The sequence below is a fragment of the Sphaerodactylus townsendi genome, linkage group LG01, assembly GCF_021028975.2.
Source record: "Sphaerodactylus townsendi isolate TG3544 linkage group LG01, MPM_Stown_v2.3, whole genome shotgun sequence".
Taxonomy (NCBI): Eukaryota; Metazoa; Chordata; class Lepidosauria; order Squamata; family Sphaerodactylidae; genus Sphaerodactylus; species Sphaerodactylus townsendi.
The window spans coordinates 63,074,508-63,098,402 of NC_059425.1; the positions used below are offsets into that span (position 1 = coordinate 63,074,508).

The following is a 23,895-nucleotide window of genomic DNA, read 5'->3' on the forward strand; positions in this document are numbered from 1 at the left end:
AAACGGGACTGACAGGGCAGCAGCAACAAGCTGTCCGCTGCCCTGCTAGGCCTGGCACCAGCCCTCCCAAGCCCCCTTCAACCCTCTCTTGACCAAAACACCCCACCCCAAAAAAACCTCACTAAGGGACTATTTTCTACTGTGGAAGCATGGTACTCTTTCTCTTCTGCCAAAGTGTTACTGCCCGCACTTAGATCTTTCAGTGGGAAAGGGCATAGTTGTGAACCCTGTAATTGTCTTATATGCAATGAAGTTTTGCCTAGACAATTTAGCAGAATTAGGGCTTGGCTTTCTCTTACAAATGGTGCATATGTATTGTCAGCTTGGTGGTTTAATAAGCTATAGGCTTATTCATTAGGTACACACTGCTCAATCCTGCAACTGTTAGAATAAAGCCAATAGATTAGACAGTAGTGCAGTTAAGATTATTAGTATGTGAGAAGGTGGTTAGCACGTTTTACTTATTAGCTGTATATCACAATGGCATAGAAACCTCCCACTTTCTATTTATGTAAATTTTAAAGGGACAAGAATAAATGATACCTGTGTCCATTCGTTGACTCAGTGTATATGTATTTGTCACTTCTATCTATACCATAGTACAAACTGCTACATTTGAGTAATTGCATAGAAATGTAAGGGGGGAAAGGAGACTACAGTATTTCTGACAGCAGTCCATAGGTCAGTTCAAATGCAGATAGTATATTACATCTCCCTCTACTTTGAGGTGGTTTAATTCTAAATGAGAGCAGCACAGCCTGCCACATGTCAAGCTGCCTGAAGCTCAACAGCAGCCTAGTAATGGGTCTGGTAAATATTCTGACCAATGCTTGTCCAGGATTATAAAGGTTGAGTGGTGATTAAACACATGGCTCATGAAAACAAGCTATATTGCCCTGACTGTGGTCCCATGAATAAGTAACACAAGAGAGACAGGAAACAGGATCATAAATAAACGGGTACATTTTAGGACTAGCACATAATAGATGCTTGCTACTGGTAGCTGAAGTTGACTTTGCTGTATAATAAGGGATATAGACCACTGTCTTAAGGTCATGGGTCAGAATATCTCCTTTCTATCCTTATGAAATAGCAATTCAGAGGGCAGCTATATCACTGATGCTCAGAAGGCTAAGAACTATTCAAGTCCAATTATTCATTCTGTTTATTGAACTGGAAAGAAAGGGAATACAAATATTGGTTAAGTGCTATGCACCAACATGGAGAAGTGTAATTAAAAAAAGATAAAAACAAAAATCAGGAATTCTGTTTAAACTGAACATTTTAAAGATATGTTTAATATACTACATATTTATAAAATAAAAAAGTTAAGATGTTCTGTAAATAATTAGTAAAACAAGTGAAAATAAATATGGAGACCCAAATTTCTTATGTTTTAATGTTATATAGTGAAGAAAATTTTAAACTACTTAATATAATCCAAGAGGAGAGTAACAAAAATCCAGAAAGTTTAAGAACGCAATCCTTTGAAACATTTAATATCAGTCCATAGCAAATAGTCATTACATACCAAAAGCTCTAAGTGTTAACTAGTTCCACCACAACTCCATATAAATCTTGACAATTTAGAAATTTGAGAACAACAAAAGTTCTTTTCTTGATCTCTACAGCTTGGTTTGTAAGTACACACATGCTTTGAGGATCTGTTTCTTCCTCATACATTTTCAAGGAGCTGATAAACTTTTTCCATCTGTGCCAAGAAGTGTTAAGAATTAAATCTAGTACATTTATCCTAACAATGAAACACTTAAAAGATGGGGCACACTAAATTTCAAATTTATAAAAATATATTGGTATTAACCAAAATCTTAAAGCCAGGACACTTCACATACACACATGACTTAAAGTATGCAGTAAAACATGACATGTACCTAGAACAATTGGTTCCATGACTTTGTGTTTCACGCACACACGCTCATACCACTCACGCACACACATTTTGCTGAATCCAGATAATTTGAATCAGCAAACAGGAAATGGGTTTCTACTTTGTGTTCCAGCAACTAGAGCAGCTACTGCAGACAAAACTGCACAAATTAAGTCCATCCTGTTCACAAAGTGTCAAAGTGTTTCCAAAATTCTAATTGTCAAATGAGCAATTTGTTCTATGGCAGCTGAAAATGGACTCGAGCCAATATACATTTTGATCATATACAGGATTTATACTCCAGTTTGAATGGTTTGCTTGAAATGTATCATATTGAGGCAACTTGTGTGCTTTGGGGTAATGACAAAGGGCATCAAGCCTTACTAAAAATGATTTCACTTTCCCTTTCTACCCCAAATTACAAACTAGACATTCTTCTGCTGTTAACTAAAAAAAAAAACTTTGCAATTTCCCTTCCCCGTATACATATGTGTTGCCAGCACAGAACTGGTTTATGAGAAAACATGTCAACTTAAAGCCTTATTTTTGTTTGGGGTGGGAGATTTTATTTAAGATGGCACTCAACATCTAGAATTAGATTAATTACATTCAACAATACCTGCTTGGAAGCCAGAATGTGTTTACTGGCAAAACTTGGGTAGTATTCATTATGTGACTCCTCATTAAAAATTGTGTTTTGCTACCTGCTTCAAGCTAAACTGTAACGAGAAAACCTAATAATAAATTAAAGAATGGTGAGAGAATGAAGTCACACATTTACAGGACTTGTTAAGGGCAGCATAAAAATTAAATCCCATTTCCTATTTTGTGCTCCTCTTTTTAAAAAACTTACCTGATCAGCCCTAAAGCATTGTAGTAAGATACTGTAGTGATTTATAGCCAGTGTGCATATTTTTGGAGTAGATGGGTGCAAAAACCTAAGGCAAAATGTGAACTTTTATCTCCTTCACATATAACACCTTCTCTGCCCTGGGTTTAGTATGGCCAGCTATTAGCGATCGCTCCAGCCTTTACAGTGTACAGCAGCCTTTCCCCCTTAACATATGAAAGTGAATGTTGCAGATACACCTATTCCTTATCTACAACCTTCATTATGTCTAACTTTGGTTTATTTGAAATATGTGAGTGGTGTTTTTCATCAATTCACAAATAGAAATGCATTAGGAAGAATTTAGGCTGCTAATATCTGTCTCAAAAGGAATATTAGCAGTTATTAGCACAGTCTAGTAATTTTACAGCAACAAAATCTTGACTTGGTTTCATGTGTGTTGTGTAACACCAGTGATGAGTGTCTATATGGCAACCCAAGAATGCTACCCCATCTGAAGTTCTTCCATTTAAAAGTTGCATAGCCTATATTACAAAACTAAGTTTATAAGCTGATCTCTCAAAACACAGGCCTCCCATTTAACTCCACACTGTGAAGTGCTTTTGATTTAATCCACAATTTTTTTTAACAAGGGAGGAAAGAATGAGTCCATTCTGGTGATTTCAAGTTAGTTTCAACTAGTGTTAAGCATTCTGAAGAAAACTGTGGAGAGGGTCTACACAGGCCTTTGTATCTATAAGCCTCAGACCAAAAAGCCTACAGAAATGTCAATGCAAATTAAACTGATTACACACTAGATTTTGTCCCTGACTTGCTCTCTAGATTCTTCTGTGTTAGCAAGCAGTTCTAGTACTGTCAGAAACACAGGTGTGGAGTCTTAGCAGACAGAATGGGAATATCTGCAAGTGTTTTCATACAGGCTGACAAGTAGACCATAAAAGCCAACAATAAAAATCTTAATATCAAATTAAGAGGTTACATGTGAATAGACAAATAAAATAATGATTTTTTAAAAATAAAATAAGCTGAAACAGCTAAAAGGAGCTGACAAATAGATATATGATTCTTTGCTGCTCCCAAATCCATTTTAGGACACAAAAGGAAGGTATTCTTTTCTTTAGAAATTTCTCTGTAAACCTGGTCTGCACATGAACTTTTAGGAGTTGGGGGTATTAAAATAGTGTTTTGTGTTTGTTCAAAGAATCTTGGAGCTAAAACAACTGAATTGCCTATATTAAGTTATTAGAATACCACTTGTTCTGGTTTAAAGATTCATCAGAAGTTTCTCATCAAAAGGCTAAGAAGAAAACGAAAACAAATCTGAATTAAGGGATACACACTAGTGCAGTGGCCACTCTATTCCTTATCACAGAATATGTGCATTTAAAATAAATGTGTTCTTTTTCTACAAACAAATTTCCTTCCAATTCTGGATCTTTCTTTTCCTGAAGCCAAATACCCCTTGCCATCTTTGTTTTCTATTTTTATCTGGCCTCACAAGAACACTGATCATTCTTTTCATTATGAGCTGCTTTCTTTCCTGTGGCCTTGAGGGTGGCCTTAAGTGCCATTTTCATCTTTTAACTGAGGGAGAAGTCAATCCTATTCTGAAGTCAACAGAGCAGACACGGAACTAGATTTCTTTTCTATTTTGCGCACAGAAAGTCAAGAACCCATTCCTAGTGCCAGGCAATGGATGGCACTATCTCAGAAAAAAGGCCTTAGCCAGTGGGCAATATGGAAAGCTTGTACTATTCATTTTACTTTTTTTAAAAAAAAAGAGATGCTCATCTCATTGTTTTTTAATGATAATGTTACATGTACTGCCCTCATTTAGAACTTTAAATAAAAATCATTGCACAAGTTAAGGCCAATTTGGAATTTTCATTTATTAACTTCAGAAATTACATTGTACTTCTTTAGTTGGTGATTGTGAAAGCTCTCAATTTTTTATGTTGGTAAACAATGTTTCTTTTTTAAAATAATACTTCATATAATTTGCATTAAACTTCTGCCAGCCAAATGGTCTTACACAACACTCCAGAGGAGCACCAGTTATACTGCATTGACTTGTAGATGACACTTTTTAAGCTGGTTTAAGTTCCAAATGTATACAAATGAAATCATTTTAATGCTATAAATAATTTACTCTGTTAAAAAAATTGTGTTAACCCATTTCTGGGGCAACAAGCTGTGTGAAAAGTACAAAACTTTTTGTCAAGTGTGATACTGAGAGTGCTTTTCATGTCATTTTCTGGTTTAACATCTGGGTGTAGATATACTGCGCAACGGGCAAGGCTAGAATCCATGAACCAAGCTGCAAAGATCTCAAGCTAAATAAGGCGGAGAGAGACTCAGAGAAACAAGAGAAGGAAATACTTTCCTATCCAACATGTACTCTTCAGACTAAAGCACTCTTTCTATCAAGCCTTCTAAACTGTTAAATAAAAAGGTTTCCAAACAAGCATTTAAACTTCATTACACAGAAGAGCAACAAGAACAGTAATCTGCCTGACAAAATGGCAGAAGGAAAAATGTATATACGGAGTTCAATGGTTAGCCTGAATGTAGCACAGTTCTTCACAACCGATGGGGGGTTACTTCAACATGGTGTCCAACAACGTTCTAACGACGTGCTTCATCTCAACTGTTTACTATGAAGCAAGGTGGTAAAATGTTTGGCCCCAGTTGGGCTTCAGAAATGGTTCTTTTTTTCCCATGACGAGCATGTCTGTCCAGCTAACAATCATGTTTGTTTGCACCAAATCCCAAGCCATTTAAAATACGACTAAATTTAAGTTAAACAGAAGTCGTCTGCTCCAAGTTCACCATCAACTATCCATGCTACTGCATTCCTCTAAGAGGGGGGGAAAGGATGGAATATAAAGAGAAAAAAATATTGAGGGTTTAATAATAAATTTTAACCGTAGCCATAATACAGAAACATGTATTCATATTTATGTAAGGCATGCACTTTAAAAAGAACTAGAGACACATTCAAAGTAATCTAACAGTGAATTTACAGTTAATATATTACTAGATCTACATCTCCAGCATAAATTGCTTGATTTACATATTGGTTTTGAAGCTCTTGGACTTATGCAATGTGAGGATTGTGAGCAGGCAAAAGAGGTTTATACTTCACAAACTGTGATGATATAATTAATCAAAGCCTGTCCCCTGGGCAATTGTTTTGCTTGTAAGCCAACTTCTAATTGTGATGGTGTTCTTTTTATGACTTAAAAAAAATTCAAGGAAAAGCATATCCACCAGTGAGAAAAGAAGTTACACCTTCTAACTGGAGAAGTATCTAAATAAGACTTCTCTGTTTTAGAACTGCCAACTAGGATTGACCTTAAGTGCCAGACACGAGAAACAGAGGCAATAAGGTTCCAGCTGAAATCTGAGCAGTAATTGATAATTAAAGCTCTGGTTTGCTCTAGTTATTCAAGCTCATTTCTTCTCATGTAATTGATACATCTGCTATTAACAAAATAAGCAAGATACCCTTTCATTTCAAGGTAGGAGAACAGCTATGGCAGCAGCTGAATTCAGATTTCTTGTTTTTTCAAGATTGGGACATTTTAGAGAACATATATACATTCTAATTAAATGTATTATAACCTCTTATATTTTGTTTACCTTGAATTCCTTCAGCACATAACTAATATTATTAATCAATAACTTAGTGGATGCAAACTTATCAAGAACTGGACATCAGTTGAAGCTGTACATCATTAATACTGATTTTTGTTCTTTGTTTTCTCTGTTTTCCCCTTTCAACAAACTGATGGACAGCAGCCATTCCAGCAGCATGGTTTTAAAGGGTTTTGGTCTGTCAAAAGCCACATCAACTTGAACCACAATGAGGCATGATTCCCTCTCACAGAAAGGATGTATTAGCTTTTCCTTAACTTATCAAGCTACTACTCCAGCCAGATCACTATATACTAGCAGGCTATAGCCAAATACTTCTATCTACAGACATACAGGGACAGAACTGAACATCCACTAGTATGAATAACAGTCACCTGCTGTTCACATAGTTTGGCCGTGGATATTTTATTCTTCCCTAAATGGGAGTACAGCCATTATTCTGATGGCTGTGTGATGAAGTACTGTCCTGCTGATTTGAGCTTTTGGGAACTATAACTATAACATCCGCCGGGCCTTTGGAGAGACCAGCCGCTGAAATGGTGCCCCCAACTGGCCTTTCATCTTGGCCATCATCAAATGTGACTTGTCGCCCTCCTCCCCTCTCTTTTGGGGAGAATTTTAAAAATGGGGTTGGTCGGACGCCTCCATTATTACTATCACTGTTATTGTCATCGCTGTTTTAAAGATTTTATAATTTGTTTTATTTATATTTCATGTTGTACACCGCCCAGAGCCCCTTGGGGATGGGGCGGTGTAGAAGCCCAATCAATCAATCAATCAATCAATCAATCAATCAATCAATCAATCAATCAATCAATCAATCAATCAATCAATCAATCAATCAATCAATCAATCAGAGAACTTGAGATTTCTCAAAATGAAGGTGCTCCAAAGCAGCCTGAACATCTAATCCAGAGGTCTGCAATCTTTACCACCCAAAGAGCCATTTGGACCCATTTTCCACGGCCCCGAAGATCTACTGAGCCGGAGAGGCGGCTCCGCACAGAGCTGCCTCTGGTTTGGCCCCTCCACTCACTTTTCCTTCCAGCGCTGGGAGGCAGCAGCGCCAGGCAGGGAAACTCCCTCTGCCTGACGGAGCAGGCAGCCACCTGCTCTGTGGGGCAGAGGGGGAATGGTGGCTGCTCTGGAGGGACATGCCCACACTACCCTCCGACCTCCCGGGGTCAGAGGGCAGCGTGGGCGTGTCCCTTCAGCCCTCCAGAGCAGCGCTGGAAGGAGAGGTGAGTGGAGGGGACGCGAAAAGTGGCGCCCTCACGCATGGAGCTGCCTCCAGTTCAGCTCCTCCACTCACTTTTCCTTCCAGCGCTGCTCTAGAGGGCTGGAGGGATCCGCCCACGCTACCCTCGAACCTCCAGGCCACGCGGAGCCGCAGTATAAGTCTGAAAGAGCCTGGTTTAATCCATATCAATTTATCAAGCCAGACTGATGTATGTTCATGATAACTGAAGCATCAAAGCAAATAAAATGTTCACCATTAGCTCAGATTTTAAAGGCTTCTTCTCTTGCATAAATTAGATAGTTTACCTTCAATATCCTGGTTGTCTACAAAAGGTGCTGGTCCCCATATTCTAACAGTGCCATCATCAGAAGCGCTGGCCATCATGGATGGAATCTGCAGGTTCCAGCTCACGCAGTTGACTGTTCGAGTGTGCCCTGTCAGCTCCGCAATTGGCAGCTCGCTACGTTTGTGCCAAATATATACTTTGTGATCTAGGACAGACCGATTTGAAAAAACATGAGAGCCATCCTAAAGTTTAGATTTATCTATAGACAATACATGATATGTCACTGATCCAGGCATTCACTAGTCTCACATTAAAATTCCATTCACATCAGAAAACTGCTTCAGAAAGGTTTGCTGAACAGTACATCCAACGGCTCCAAGAAGTTTCTTTCTGCCCCTTAGGAATGCCACATAAAACTGTCAGCAAGTACTGATTTCCTCTGCAAGATGAAGGTAACTGGAACATATTTAAACAGGCTCAATATGTTCTGAGTAAGAATTGATAGGATGTCACATTCTCCACCAAGATCTCTACATAAATACATTGAAACTGTAATTAAACCCTGGGCCAATGCACTTCTCTACTTTCCTCCTGGCCTTCTCTGTATGTGGTATGGGGACCTCCCAGAACAGAGGATCCTAAAGTTACTTGAACAGGGGATCCCTTCCAAGCCTGGATATTGAAACCTTTTTTTTCTAGTAGTTTTACTATCCAGGCAGGTCTGCAACCTGCGGCTCTCCAGATGTTCATGGACTGTAATTCCCATCAGCCCCTGCCAGCACGGCCAATTGGCCATGGTGGCAGGGACTGATGGGAATTGTAATCCATGAACATCTGGACAGCCGTAGGTTGCCGACCCCTGATCCAGGGCTACAGGAAATCTTGTGTTCAAAACATTTGTGGAATCTCTTGGTCTTTCCATGCACAATACAGAATAGAGGGAGGAAAGGGGAGGAAGTAGACAAGTCAGGATATAGTCTGGATCTCACCATATGTAGAGGAAAGTGAGGAAGGTATGTAACATCCAAATAGGTCCATAGCTGCCATTATTAAGTATAATCATCCTATCAAGGCCATTTCTATCCATTTATATTGGAGACAACAATTTTAAAGGCTTGAAATGACGCTTACACTGTATTTTATTTAAAGTGTATAGGAACAGCTGTGTTAGTGTTGTTACAAAACAACAGTGCCAAAAATGTCTATCCATTTGAATATTAATTACACAATTTAGGCAACTATGTGCCATCATTGTTCCTGTCCCTGCACAAGCATCAACACTGATCATCTGAATTGCAGATCACACAGGACTAACTCCCTGCAGGTTTTTGTGTTACGGAAAACCCACAGGTCACAGAGATCTGACAAAAGTGAGATTTTCCCCTCTAAATACTAAACACCCTGGAATGATGTTTAAAAACACTTATTCCTGCTCAGACAAGGGCAGCTACCGCAAAACTTCAAGATACCTTTTAAGTCAGCATTCTCTCAACAAAATCTTTTGACAGTTAATTATGATCTAGATAGAATATTAAAACTGACTCCCCAAGTATTCAAAACAAAGTCTCCCAACCCTTATCAAGCATGCTATAACCTACTTCCTAGAATTATTTGGTTGAGGAACTATCTTCTATCCAGATCAGCTCACAGTCAATTTTTTAAAAGTTTCCACAACACTGAACTTGCTTTGATTTGTGTTTTTGATCTCCCAGTATCAGCATCTGTGTAGCTTGAAGTCATTGCAGCATTCACCTTCAGGCCACAACATTCAGCACTTACTCTCAAAGATGAGGCTGCTTTTATGTTCACATACACAGAGTCAGAAGTCAACTTGATCCCCAGGGCAGACGACTCTTTAATGTTTGGGGCTGGTAGGTGAAATGCCTACCTAGCTGAGAACATACCTTTACATTTAAGAGGTTATGACATTTAAATCTGTTACTTTTTGAACATAGAGACTTTCACAGCAGCCACATTTGCAACAATTCAGTGCAAAGAGGCAAGAGCCTCAGGCAGTCCGAATCTAAATAAGGTGCCATCAGCTTCAACTACAGCTGGGTAGTTTTTAGACACTGAAAATGAAAAAAATAAAAAGCTGTTCTAAGTTGACCTGGATAAATTAATCTTTACATTCATGTCAAACAAACAGTAAGCTGTAACTAAGTGACCTGTCCACACGGCCCGGTCGTGTACAAATAAAGGGGCACACCAAGAGCCAATACAGTTGGACAGACAGTTGGGCTGGAAACTGTTTGGAAAGGCAAGAGTTAAGGCATGCATGAAAACGGACACAGCTACTTATAACTGACAATGCGTTGAAGACACAAGATAGCTACAAAACTGCAATTTTAAGGCAAAGAGTTTTATTTGGAGAGTGCAGCAATAAGACTACCTTCCTGCTCAGACCAAAACCTGCTTTTCCTTAAGCTTCTGGGAATTACAGTCATACTGTTTCTCACTCTGTATTAATCACTGTATTATTATCAATACAGAGCAAGTCAGCATCCTTATTGCCTAGAAAAGCTGCTGAACAAGCCGCTCAATGAAACTGAGCCAATCCTAGAAGAAGGCCGTGTTTACTTCAGATCTCTCACTGTGAGCCTTAAGTATTCAACATGCAAATAACCAAAAGATATAGGAATGCTAGCTGTTACAGGATATACTTGTTTCTCTCATTGTAATTAACTATGCTTGAGATGATGGTACAAATCTGGAATGAAACAACCACACCCACCTTTCAAAAACAAATCTATTCCAAATGAAGGCTGTTACTCACAGAGTCACTTGACCAACAGTCAACCCTAACCCTGTATTCCACACTCATAATACCAGAACTATGCCATTGCTGTGAACAGAATCACACATGCTACTGCCCACCCCACACTGTGACCAAGCTTCTTCTTCAGTGAGCGGTCCTTTATCTTTAATAGCACTGTTCTAGAGAATACTCACTTCTATAATTAAAATGTGGGAATGACAGGACTTAAAACAACATTGACTAATGTAGGAAGAATACGCTTGAAATGTGCATGTTTACACGCACAATCATTTTTTAAAAAAATGTTACCTTCACTGCCACTAGCGATGAAGTCTTCATTATGGCCTCCAAAACATGAGTGAATTGTGTAAAATCCTTGTGTAACACCTTGGTACTTTCTCACTAAAACTCTGTCTTGCAAATCCCATAAATGAACTCCCTGAGAAAAGAAGCATGACATAGATTAACACCATACATAGTAGCTTGCACGTAATTAAATTCCATCATACACTGGAATACCAAAAGAAAAATGATAAAAGTGAACACAAAGAAAAAGAAGTTGGTTAGTTTTAGGTGTCTTGATGGCTCAAATGGGTGGGTGTAGTGAAAATTACTCCATCGTATACGGATTTAAAACACTGCATCACTTTAACCTCATCGGCCCTACATGCTACAAACAAGCTAAGAGAGGTTGACTTCATCCTTTGCCGTATCAGCAGCAATCAGCCACCCCACTGGGTTTGTTGGCCCAAGGAAATGGAATAGATCAGGAGAACTCTTCTTTCTCTTGCTCTGGCAAGAAGGCAAGCTTAGCTGGATGTCACTTATTCGCATAGTACAAATTAGAACCAGATTGCCACATGACCTTTTCTCTTAAATTAGCAAGATCTTCTCTCCCTTTGAAAAAATTGTCCACTAACCTGAGTTGCTACATTTAACAACGCTAACCGGCCATTTTTTGAAATAGTGAAAGACATAATTGGATGATCTTCTTGTACTCTGAAAATAAAACACACAGCTCAGAGTTAGAGATATTACTTGTGATCCAAGTTAATGTATCTAAACAATACTTTGTTTTATCACCATTCATTATTTCCCCACACAGATACAAAAGCTCTAATTATGTTTGCACCACCAGTCATACTGGTAGAGTTATGCCCTTGACTGTTTTTAGAAAATCCCACTTAGAACTGGCATATGAATTAATAGAATTAAGTCAATAGCATAGAATTAATGTTTTCCAAAGCCTTGTGACATAATTCATTTTTTACACAACATCCGTTATACTGCTTTGAGAAGAGGTAGTTACATGTTCCTGTCTGTAAGGTCCTCAAAGTTGTAACCCCGGATTCGTTGGTGTGTATCCGATGCAAGCACAGTCTTCCCATCACTCAAGCACCATAGGCATTGCACTCTCACTCCTTCCCAGGAATCCAGGAGATTACCGTCTAAGTCCTACACAGGAAATACAGACAGTGAAGGAATCAGAAAAGCTGGTCACTAAGAACATGAAAAAAACTTGTCTTTTGGCCCATTCTCAGTTACTAATAGGGAGAGATCAACTTTTTGGGGGGTATTTTTCAGGTTCAGCTTTAAAAGACCTGAAAGCTGAATCTGAAAAATACAAGCCCCATACAGCGAAATGCAGCTATATCCAGCTGTGTACAGCCACGGAGAAGGGGCAGGTGCCTGTGGAGATTGGGAGGACTTGCACTCTAAGCTGGCCGCCCTGCTGGCTACTTCCCTGGGTGGGGGTGGGGGGAGGTTCCTTGTAGAGATCAGAACTCCAATTTCTCCTGGCTTTCCAAAGGACTGTACGTGCATATGTGTGGGCAGGGCTTGTATTTTTGGTTCAGCATTAAAAACATAAAAATTATCAGAAAAGCTGAAAAAATTAATACAGTGTGTTGGCTTTTTTCAGCTTTTCTGATATTTTCAGATCTTAAGCTGAACCAGAAAAATACAAAAAAAGTTGATCTGCTGAATAGCCTGGGTTATTGGGGATGTAAAAAAACCACCCAATTTGCCTTTTCATTTTTTTAGAGGGGGGGGGGGAGGTTGTGATTTTTATTATTACCGAATTACCACTGCTAGTTACCCAGCAGAAGGATGTGTACAGAGAGAAGAAAAAGTAATTCTGAGAAATACAAGGCCATCACAACCCAATAAGGTTCATAAGGACTTAATGCCCTATCATGGGGAGTGACTTTCACTTATTGGCTGTGGCATACATCTTTGAAACATGGTTTGATAAAAAAAATACGAACACAGAAGAACTTTAAATGTAGAACTCTGTAGCTTGTCACCTCTAGGAAGATGGTCATAGAGAGAACTGTTATAAAGGGTAGTGTACAGACTCCACTCTTCCCCATAGACAGCTGAGAAGAATCATTTAAGAAAAGGAACACTGACACATTGGTAGAACTGTCCACGTTGTCCTCCTGTGACAAAACGTTTTCCATCTGGATTCCAGGCCACACTTGTTAAACTGTCTTCGTGAGATTGGCTCATCTTTGTTCTCAGTTCTCCTGTCTGTAATAATGGATAATAATGGATACATGAATGTGAGCATCCCCTCATGCCACCCCTCCCTTCCCTTGCATGCCACCCCTCCCCCCTCCCTTCACTAGGGTGGGTGGGCCTCGTCCAGGTGCCAGGGCCCCTCCCCTGCCCTCCCTTGCATGCCACCCCTCCCTCCCCTCCCTTGCATGCCCTTCCCTCCTTGCCATCCCTACCCCTCCCTCCCCAAAGCTGACAGGTAAAACACAATTTAACAGCCATATAGAGAAAAGATTAACATGATTCTAATCAGAGTTACGCCTATCTAAGCCCACTGAAGGCAATGTACTGTAAATATATCCAATTGTGAATAAAGAAGCCCAGTGTGGATTTGCCCATTCATTTTTGTTGATAATTTGGAAACCAAGCTGTACTTTGTCACATTTATAATTTACGGTTTTCAAAAAAAGCTTATAACAATCAATTAAGGTGCTTCTTTTAAGTGTTATATATTGAATAAAAAGGAATGGACACCAATAAAAGGAACTGGTTATAACTTAGTTATAATGTAGCAGCAGGTGACCTGTACAAAAACGATATAAACAAGACTACCCACATTTACTGGTAGCACTGAATGCAACTAGTGGCAACATTTTCATTCTACTTGTAATATAAGAACAGTTGAAGAAGCCAAGTGCTGTTGTCAAGCTTCTACCACTGCTTTTGTCAAGCTTCTACCACTGTACTACACACTGAACATAGCACACAATTCTACTTCATAAGTACCCTAAAACCCCCATTATACTCCTATGATTCTACTAACGAACAGGATGTTTTAAGGCCTTTAAGGCCTTACGCGGTCTGGGACCCTCGTACCTTAGGGACCGTCTGGCCCCATATGTCCCACGTCGGTCTCTGCGCTCGGCAGAGATCCGCTGTTCCCCTCTTAGAGAAACTAGAGGAGTTATGGGTTGAACGCCATCTGTTTTAAATGATTATGGTCTGTCATTTTAGCTGATATTAACTTTTAGTATTTTTATCTTATTTATCCACTTGTTTGTATTTATGTTGTAAACCGCCCTGAGCCCTCCGGGGGAGGGCGGTATAAAAGTGGAACAAATAAATAAATAAATAAATAAATATTATAATATTAACTTTCACATTAGTCCTCCTTACTTGCACATTCCAGAGCCAAAGTTCAGAGCAGTCATCTGGGCCACAGGCAACCAGGTAGTTATCATCTGGACTCCAAGCAATGTAAGAAACTCCATATGCATGGCCTTCCAATGTCTTGAGTAATTTTAGCTGGTGTGTATCCTACAAAAAAATACTGTAATTGAGTACTTCTGGTCATGTGGTTTGGAAACTCTTAAGCAGTTACCTTTAAAGCCTAATTTATCTCCACCTCCTCCCAAACAGTTTCACTAAGCAACACATAAAGGATTAGAATTCAGTAAAATCCTTGTTTTTAGATCCACTTTGCCATAAAAGCAGGCACACCCACATTGGCTATTGTGGGTTTTCCAAGATGTGTGGCTAAGGCCTGGTACTTTTAGCGCCTAACCTTTTGCCACATCTGCTGCTGGCATCTTCAGAGGCATGTCACAGTAAGAACAACACCCATATTTACTTTCTGCCTCCTTGATAGGATACAGTTTTTTAAAAGCTTGAGCATGGCAAACGATGAACAAGAAGGAAAATGGTAGGCAATCAGTTAACACTTCCTTATTCATACAGAGAACATTTCCTTATTCAACCTCAGTGACTTCCTTTAAAAATAACTCATGAAATTCAAGATGCTCTCAAATGTAGCCAGAAGCAGCATAATCTTAAAAAGGCATCACAGTGGCCAAAAAAAAAGAAAATCCAGCAGAACTGAGGACAAGGACTGATAAATGTAAGCAGCTACAATCTGAAACAACAACAAGGATTCCAAAGTCTCAACAGAATTATAAGTGGGGAAGAAAAGCTTTTTTGGAACCAAGATATTATTTAAACTGCATTAATGGAGCACTGGAAAGTTTCAAATAATTATAGTAGTATTCAGATCAGAACAGTCTAAAATCAGAATTATGCTTGCACAGCAGTCCTTCCTGTCTGCTCTCTGCTGCCTCTTGTAGTCGTAAAGAAGTGACTTTTAGAGGTCTGAGGACCTCTATAGCACTGAAGGAAATCAGCAAAAATACCCCCCTTCCCTTGAGTATGTAGTACTGTCATTCTGTTAATGGAAGAAGGTCTTTGATTCCACCTGATATTTATGCAAATGAAGTGTTTTCCCAGCGCACAATAAACTTCTATTTAAAACCACATTCTTGCTTCAACTGGCAAACAGTAAGCCTGGTCAAAGCACTTATAGTGGCAATAAGACCTCAACCTATAAACAAACTGGAGCATAAGAATTATATACAAAAACTTCACTTACTAACAGTTTTGAAAATTCTTATCACATTACTGATGAACCTTTCAAAATGCTCCTTTTAGATTCAGCATTTCAGAAATGAATAGCTAGAATGGCCACATGCTATTATCAACATGAATAGCTGCGACTGTTACAAAAATGATGGGAAGATATTGAAATTCTATACTACACACAGAGAAACATGTACCATTTTTGTGCTAATTTGTATCTCAAATAATTTTGCTTAATTTTATAAAATAAGCTCCTTCATAGGAAAATTAGTTAATAGTAGCCAGCACATAATCCACTTGTGTTGAAAGAATAAAGAAAATGTTAAGGAAAGGGAGGGAAAATGGACTGTCTAAAAGTACTGTAGAAAGGAGAAATAAGGAAAGACAAGGATATTTTTTCAAGGGTAAAACAGAGTATACAGGCTTAAAATTACAGATTGGTAAATACCATATTATAGTATAAGAATGGTCTGGTAGTGAGTCATACAGTCTAAATAACTGCTTATAAAGGAAAAAAATCAAGGCCAGGCATCTACTGAAAATGTTATAATTCAAGGAAAATTCAGCTTTAGGGATAGAAGTGGAATGGCACAGTACTATGAAGAGGTAAATCAACTAAAATGAAATAAGGCTGACTCCTAAATACCCATAAGATTTCAGTTGAAGTAAGTTCACTACTGGAAGGAACTAATACACTTCTCTGTTCCTATTTAAGATACACAGTGTGTGTGTGTGTGTGAAATTTGTAGCAAAAGTAAAGGTGCAAAATATCCCTTTTTGTGAGTACTGTGCTGCTTGCTATGTAATCCAACCACTCCAGAAGAATGAGTCATAATTTGCCAACATGCCATTCCTAATTAAGAATGCAGACCTGGACCAGAGTACTACAAGCAGAAAGCAGATATACCAGGAAAACAATATTTGCCCACAAGAACTTCAGAATACTCTAAGCGAGTCATGCTACAGAGGAAGAAGTCACACACCCAAGTTCACTGGCTCGTGTGACATTTTTGTTTCGTATTATGCATCTGAGGCCTGGCTCATGGAAGCTTATACTGAAATAAACTCACTTACCAGTAGCTTTAAAGTGCCACCTTGTTTTATTTTGCTATAACATTCAAACATGGTTATTCTTTTGAAAGCACCATTACAAAGTGTCGGGATCACATGTATATTTCCAATTTTTTTAAATTACAAAGGACCGTCTAAGCAAGGTATCTTCCATTCATGAGCCGTTTGGGGGAGGGCGGTTTATAAGCCCAATAAAAATTAATTAATTAATTAATTAATTAATTAATTAATTAATTAATTAATTAATTAATTAATTAATTAAAGTGGATTTTACTTCTAATGCAAGCCCTTGAATGAGATAAAATCAAGCTGTGGCTGAAACAAATGCAAAAAGTAAAAATGCCACCAGACATCCAGGATAGCAAATGGCCCACGAAACATTACAGTTGAATGACTGATCAGATTAATTTTATGCTTTACTGAGAACTTTACACAGGCATTTACATACTTACTGGATCAACCTGCCATATAATAACAGTTGTATCCTTTGATCCTGTTGCTAGTTTAGTGCCATCATTGGAGAATTTACAGAACCACACTTCATTACAGTGTTCTGTAAGTATCTGTTGTGTGTAACATGGGAACTGTTTTCTGGAAAACACAGAAACAAATACAAAAGAAATTATGAAATATAATCACAGTTCCGCTACATGATCTAGTACAGACTGAGAATGAACATTACCCACAGAACCATCATGCAAGACATCCTGAATGTTATCTAGAAAGGAAGAATAAAGATGTACAAATATAGTACATCTGACCTCTTTAGACTGTGGTATAATCTTCATTTTTTCAAACTGTCCTATTTGTTCTCTCATTTGTATATGTGAACTATCCTAATTAATTGTCAGGAATATGAAAAACAAGCCTCCAGCTTTGATCAGACTCTTGGATACTAACAAGCTGTAATTTTGTACCGCAGTTTAAAATTGAACTATTGATAGCATCTGTTATCCTTCCGTTTGTAATCTACTGCGTGATTTTTGTGACATTGTTTTGCAATATTGTTACTGTGAACTACTTTGAGCATTTTTGTGGAATGCAGCTAGTAACAGATCTTAAAAATTAAGCATTTATCTTACAAGCCTTGGTGTTTGTGATTTTAGTGCTTAAAATTCTTACAAACAGGAATGTCAATTAAAAATTGTGATACCTTGTGGCAGTGGCGGGATTCAAATAATTTAACAACTGGTTGTTTACAAGAACCATTTTAACAACTGGTTCTGCAGAAGTGGTGCGAACCTGCTGAATCCCACCACTGCCTTGTGCCCACAAGTTACAGTTCTAAATTATACCTTCCATTCTGATATTGAAGACCCACAAAAATCCTGTTGAAATAAATTAGATTTTTCATCTTAACTGGGCAGAATTACAATCTAAACTTCTATCCTTCTTTTGTCACAAATTTCAGCATCAGTCGACTCAATATCATTACACTCAATAAGTCAAAATCAGGAAAAGCAGATTATGGAACTTGAAAAATGTCCAAACTAGTTTGGGCCAATCTTGCAAGTTCTGAGACTAATGATAGATGTTATTCATCTAATGTAGAACATGATCAATAGTATTCATTCTCAACTGCAGGACAGAATAAGCCATGAACAAGGAAAAGATCTACTATAAATTATCTTACTTAAAAAGTTAAACACCCAGGGTATTTCCCAAGTTATTTATAGAATATGAAGAATTAAGATCCTCAGAGGTTAACAGCATCTAAGGTAAATAGCTGATGGATGAAGACAAATGTGGAAAATCAGGTATGTGTGGGGCAGCATGAAAGGAATGAGAAACATTTCAAGTTCTGAGGTGTCAGATAATTTAAGGGACTATATAAAGCTTAGTTTCCCTAAAAGTTTCTGGAATTTCTCACTCTGATGTTAATTCTGGAGTAAGATTAAAGTGTGGACACAACAGAAATCATGGTTTGCAACTACATGAACAAGTCTTGAAGATGCTTCAGCCTTGTTCATACAAATCCTGCTGCCTCCCACTCCTCTCATGCACAGTCATATAATTGTTTTGTCCCCAAACAAAAGCTGTTACATCTCAGTGGAGAACGGTATGGTTAGCACTTGCCCTGTGAATCAGGATTCCAGAGGTTTGGCTATGGCTGCCAGCTACAGTTTGATGATATGGATGGGACAGCAAACTGTAATTTGGTACACAAATAGTACTAACTTATCTTGACACAAAAAGAAAAGGGGGAGCTGGGTTTGTGTAAACAAGACTGTTTATGTAGCTGTAAACAATGACTGCTGTGGCATCTAAACCATGCCTATATCAGTGTAAGCTAAACAAGATACCTTTTTTGGGCCCACAGTATGAAGGTTACAAGAGGCCATTTCTAGCCATGGTGCCTTTACAAGAGTGCTTCTGCACTACACCTGAGACAACAAGTGCTTCCACAATAACAGTATCCAAATTAACGGGTCAGTGCAATTGCAGATGCCCTTTCCAAGCTGCCACAAGCAACTCACAGAGGCTGTATGAACAATCCAGTTGTAATACATTGTCTCCACGTCAATGCTACTAGTGTCAAGCCAGGCAATAGCCACCTCCAATTCCTGAATGCATACACGGAAGACCTACTATCAGGGGGAAACACTCTAAGAAGGAATGACTTAACTGAGGCTCTCTGCCTGAAGAAAGTTTTCAAATGTAGCTCACTGTGTTGAAAAAGACTTCAACAACTGAACATTTCAAAATGATGCAGTTTACCAAGCAAACAGTACAGAGATGCTATGTGTTCCCTATTACTTCTAATACATATTTTAAAGGACCAATTTTAAAGTGGAACACTGGCTTAACAAGAATGAAAAGAGCTGCTCTCATTACAGGAGGAAGCTGCCCCACCTACAATGTTAAATGCTACCTTATTTGCTAAGCTAATTTATCACGAATGACTGCTAGCTGAGCATGGGTTACAATTATATCAGCATCATCCAAAATTCAATTTGGGCTCTGTATGGAGATGCAACCCACAAACTCTGACTTGCATTTTTTAACATCCCTTAAAACAATGAATGAAGCACTCTTACATATCAGCTAGCAAGAAGACCTACTTTTCCCAGATGCTAGTCATTCAACTTAGAATAATACATGGCTCCTCCACAAAGGAGTAAATATATTTTAAGTAACATTGCTGCACTAGAAAACACTGCTACTTTTCTTAAAAACAAACATGGCTCTCTTACCTACTACAAACATGGTCTATAAGCAGCGATACAGAATCTAGATTGTTATCTAGTTTGGTATTGTGATAGAGGCACCGGTCCCGTTGTAGCTCCACAGCTTGACGCAGCAGATTCTGCAGACGCCTTGGGGGGAGCATCACTGACGGTGGTAGGTAAGCTTCAATAAATTAAGGAAGTAATTTTAGTACAAACAGTAATTGTTCAACTCCGTAATTTAATACTTTACTTGGGATGTCATTAAGAGACAAGGCTTTTCAACACCTATTCCCTTACTAAACTATATCAATTTTAATTCATGTTAACTAATATGCTTCACTAATTAAGATCTTCTTACAGGATACCAAACTTATTCTTAATTTTTACCAAGAGAAGCACACAATGATTTAATGCAAACTCGTGTCTGTAGAAATGTCCAGTTGCCAGCCCCAAGCAGTTCCAAGCCAGTGGCAAACACAGTACCACTGGCTTTCTGCTGGTGTGTTCCTCTGACAGAGTGTCTTTTGCAGGAGGAACAGACTCACAGGATACATGAATACACTGACCCGCCATATCCTGGTCTGTGGTACAGACAATAACCCCACATATTCACTGAACATATGGGAAAGGACAGAAGGCCCAAACATGCTGGCTCTGCCCCATCTCCACATGATCTCCTACTTGTCTTCAGGATGTGACAGCATGAGGCAACTGGCCATGCATACATCCACCTCCCTGTGCTCAGTGAAACTGCTTTCTGAATACTGCTGATCATGGGGAGGGAGCCACATCAACTGTGCGGTCACCTCTGAGGAAGACCAGGTAATCACATGGAGGTATGGCCAATGCACTCATACCTGCACTCCCATCCCATTCATTCAGTAAACATGCGGGGTTATTGTCTGTACCAGGCTACTGAGACCAATCTCAGTTCTCAGGTTCAAGGTCTTTCACATCATTGACTTACTGATCCTATCAAATGGAGCAGCTGGCACATTCTACTTGCAAAGCAGAGCTACCACAGATAAGCAGGCCCCTCCTTCTGGATCATATCAAGTTACATGGCTCAACTAGTCTCTTCAGAGTGGGATGTACTGGCGATTTAGACAGGCAGTGGAACATAAAGGTTTTCTTACTCTGGAGTTTGTCCAGGAGCTTAGATCTGGAAGTTGTTCCTTTTCCTTCCCATTCTGCTTTTGCCCTCAGGTCTTCTGCATGACTACACATCAAATATCTGCATAGTGAAAAGAAATACATAGTTGAAATGTTTTAAACTACAGAACTTTCCTAAGTTTGAAAAGACAGATTCCATTGTCTTCTTGTGAACACAAAGAAGAAGAGACCAATGCAGAACCTTAAGTTTAAAACAGTTAAAATCTAAACCTCCAACTTTGTCATTTAATATTGGAATGGCAGCTTACTGTTACACATCTGTCTCCTCTTTAAGAACATCCTCTAAGGTTCTATTGCAGGTTTTTCCACCTTCTGTGGCTGGACAGATGGCAACCAAGATTCTTTTTGTAGCCTACCCTGAACTGGATGGCCCAGGCTAGCCTCCTCTCATCCCACCTCTGAAGCTAAGTAGGATGGAAGATCATGAAGATAGCCTACGGGTACTAAGCAGAGGCAAGCAATGGCAAAGCAAATGTTTGCTTTAAAAACCTTATGGGTTTTCCATAAGGCAGAAGCGATTTGGCAGAATTTTCTATCACTGATCATGGACTAAATTGCTTAAAATTTCTTCGTTTAAATTTTTTACCCTGGTGTATTTTTAATTGTTCATATTTTTATTTAGTGTTGTTTAATTTGTTCCACTTTAAGCAGCAAAGCAGGTAAAACATTTTAAATAAATAGATAAAAATAAAATGCTTTATTTTTAACAACTTAGGATGCCTGTGTTCTTCTAGTTAAGATGATCCTCTCATATGCAACTGGTGAGAAATGAAGAAACCATGGAGACTCAACAGCATGTTAAAATCCAATTCAATAAAATAACTCCTCTAAAATGACACATTTTAAGTTTAGTACGAATGCTTTGACAGAAGCATGGGCAGCATGTTCTTCTACCAGTTCTGCACCAGAATTTTCCCACCAACTTCCAACAGGAAAAGTATAGCTCAACTGAGATAAACATCTCCAAAATGTATTTTCACTATAACGAAGACAGACTATGTGAAAGTGTGAAAATCCTTAGAAATTGTAGGGTTGATAACTAACCAAATTATAATGTTGATACCTCACTTACCCACTGAGTATATGAATACGCTCTGTGTTGTATTTCAGGGGTGTCAATTCACAACGTAGAACTTGAAGTGCCTCCAGAACCTTACCATCTTCCAGATATTCTAAATACTTTTGCTGCAGCAGCAAAAACTTCATTCTCTGACATGACAGAAAGCAGAAGTCAGGTAGGGGGAAAAGGTTGACTGACATTTCAGAAAATATTTGTACCTGAACAATAGAGTACAGACTATTCTGCTTTTTCCCTTTACAAACAGAAAAATGAATGCTTTAATAGTTGCAGGGATATTCTGGTATCCCAAAACCACAGTGTTTCAAAAACCAGAAATCAGCCAAGTGTACATATGAAACTGTGTTATACAAAAAATACCCCCCCCCACCCCCGTGGTGGGATCCAAAAATTTTAGTAACAGGTTCCCATGGTGGTGGGATTCAAACTGTGGCGTAGCGCCAAAGAGGCTAGGCGGGGCACGACGGGGGTGTAGCCGGGCATTCCGGGGGTGGGGCATTCCTGGGCGGGGTTGTGGCAAGGTGGGAAACGAATGCACGCAGGCGCAGGTGCACCTCCTGCTAGACTGCTAGACTGCTTCAAGTTCTGTGCGCTATTGCTGAGAGGAGTGGCGTAACTAAGGCAAAAATCACATGGCAAAATCACCAATTAGTAGCCCCCTCTCGGCACACACAAATAATTAGTAACCTACTCTCGGGAACCTGTGAGAACCTGCTGGATCCCACCTCTGCGCCCCCCCCCCCAACAAACCACTGAACCATCTAGCTCAATACTGTCTCCTCAAATGGAAATGGTATATGAAGCAGAGAAGATGTTTCCCCAGCATTTGTTCACTTTAATAACAGATGCCAGGGGTCGAACCAGCAAACTTCTGCATGCTAAGCAGGTGTTCTATCAGTCAGCCATGACCTCTTCTCATGGAGTTCCTAATTTGAAGCATATGCTTTTACAAATATAGGACTATATACTTGCATGATGGAACCCCAAAGTTACCTTCCCAATCTTCCTCCAATTTTCTCTATGGGAATAATAATTACTAAGCTGGGATGGAATCCTCTGAATCACATGCATCAATATAAAAAACCCAACTATTTCAGTTACAACTACAGTACTGAGAATTCATGCTAAACTGGCAGGGTTAATCCAGAACTACATTTGTATATGTGCAGGGCTTAAAGATTAAATATACAATACGTAAAAGCATATACTGCAGCTTAGAAAAAATTGATTCAGGAACTAGTTATTTGCCAACTTGGTCTCCAAGGAAATCTAAGAATACCTACTTTCTACAAGTAGAGCTCAATAGCATATATTAATTTTCTTTACACGGAACTCTCAATAGCTATGTCCAATGATTAACATATTAATGGATACAAGGTATGGGGAGGAGATTATTTGGCACTGGTATAAAAAGCTCCAATGGCTGTACTATTGTTAATATACCACCAGCATGCTGTGTGTTTCACAGAATAAGCAAAATAGGCATGTTTCTGTCTCACAGAGCTTATTATTTAGTATCAGTAAAAGGAAGACAACAGGGTGAGGTACAGGCAATGGAGAAAAGAGCGGGAAAGGTAACAGAAGATGAACACCTGCAAATTCATTGGCATAGATTTACCTTTAATTATATTGCTACAGAGGGCAACATTTCTGAATACGGTATGTTAAAAGTTTATTTATTTAATTACTGAAATAAATTATATGCAAATACTAAACATGTGTAAAGAAATAATGGATACTGTGCCAGAAAGTGTCACATGCCTCTAGCAGGCCAAAATCATAAAAATTATGAGCAAAATCGGCATAAAGCAAAGAC

At 38.8% G+C, this 23,895-nt stretch overlaps 1 protein-coding gene across 2 annotated transcripts in view; it reads right to left on the reverse strand.

Annotated features, from left to right (window-relative positions):
* Window positions 1–1,373: 1,373 nt before the first annotated feature.
* Window positions 1,374–23,895, reverse strand: part of WDR26 (WD repeat domain 26) — a 36,849-nt gene continuing 14,327 nt past the window's right edge. The window contains exons 4-14 of one of the 2 annotated variants that reach the window (XM_048505320.1): window positions 22,074–22,210; window positions 20,965–21,062; window positions 19,853–20,009; window positions 17,111–17,249; window positions 14,355–14,495; window positions 13,092–13,211; window positions 11,989–12,134; window positions 11,600–11,678; window positions 10,989–11,118; window positions 7,941–8,126; window positions 1,374–5,595 (exon numbers count right to left, since the gene is read on the reverse strand). In XM_048505320.1, the coding sequence (XP_048361277.1) occupies window positions 5,570–5,595; window positions 7,941–8,126; window positions 10,989–11,118; window positions 11,600–11,678; window positions 11,989–12,134; window positions 13,092–13,211; window positions 14,355–14,495; window positions 17,111–17,249; window positions 19,853–20,009; window positions 20,965–21,062; window positions 22,074–22,210 (1,359 nt within the window). In that variant the 3' untranslated portion in view covers window positions 1,374–5,569. Of the gene's footprint in view, window positions 5,596–7,940; window positions 8,127–8,695; window positions 9,994–10,988; window positions 11,119–11,599; window positions 11,679–11,988; window positions 12,135–13,091; window positions 13,212–14,354; window positions 14,496–17,110; window positions 17,250–19,852; window positions 20,010–20,964; window positions 21,063–22,073; window positions 22,211–23,895 lie in introns of those variants that run through there. The other variant, XM_048505405.1, reaches the window with a different exon arrangement.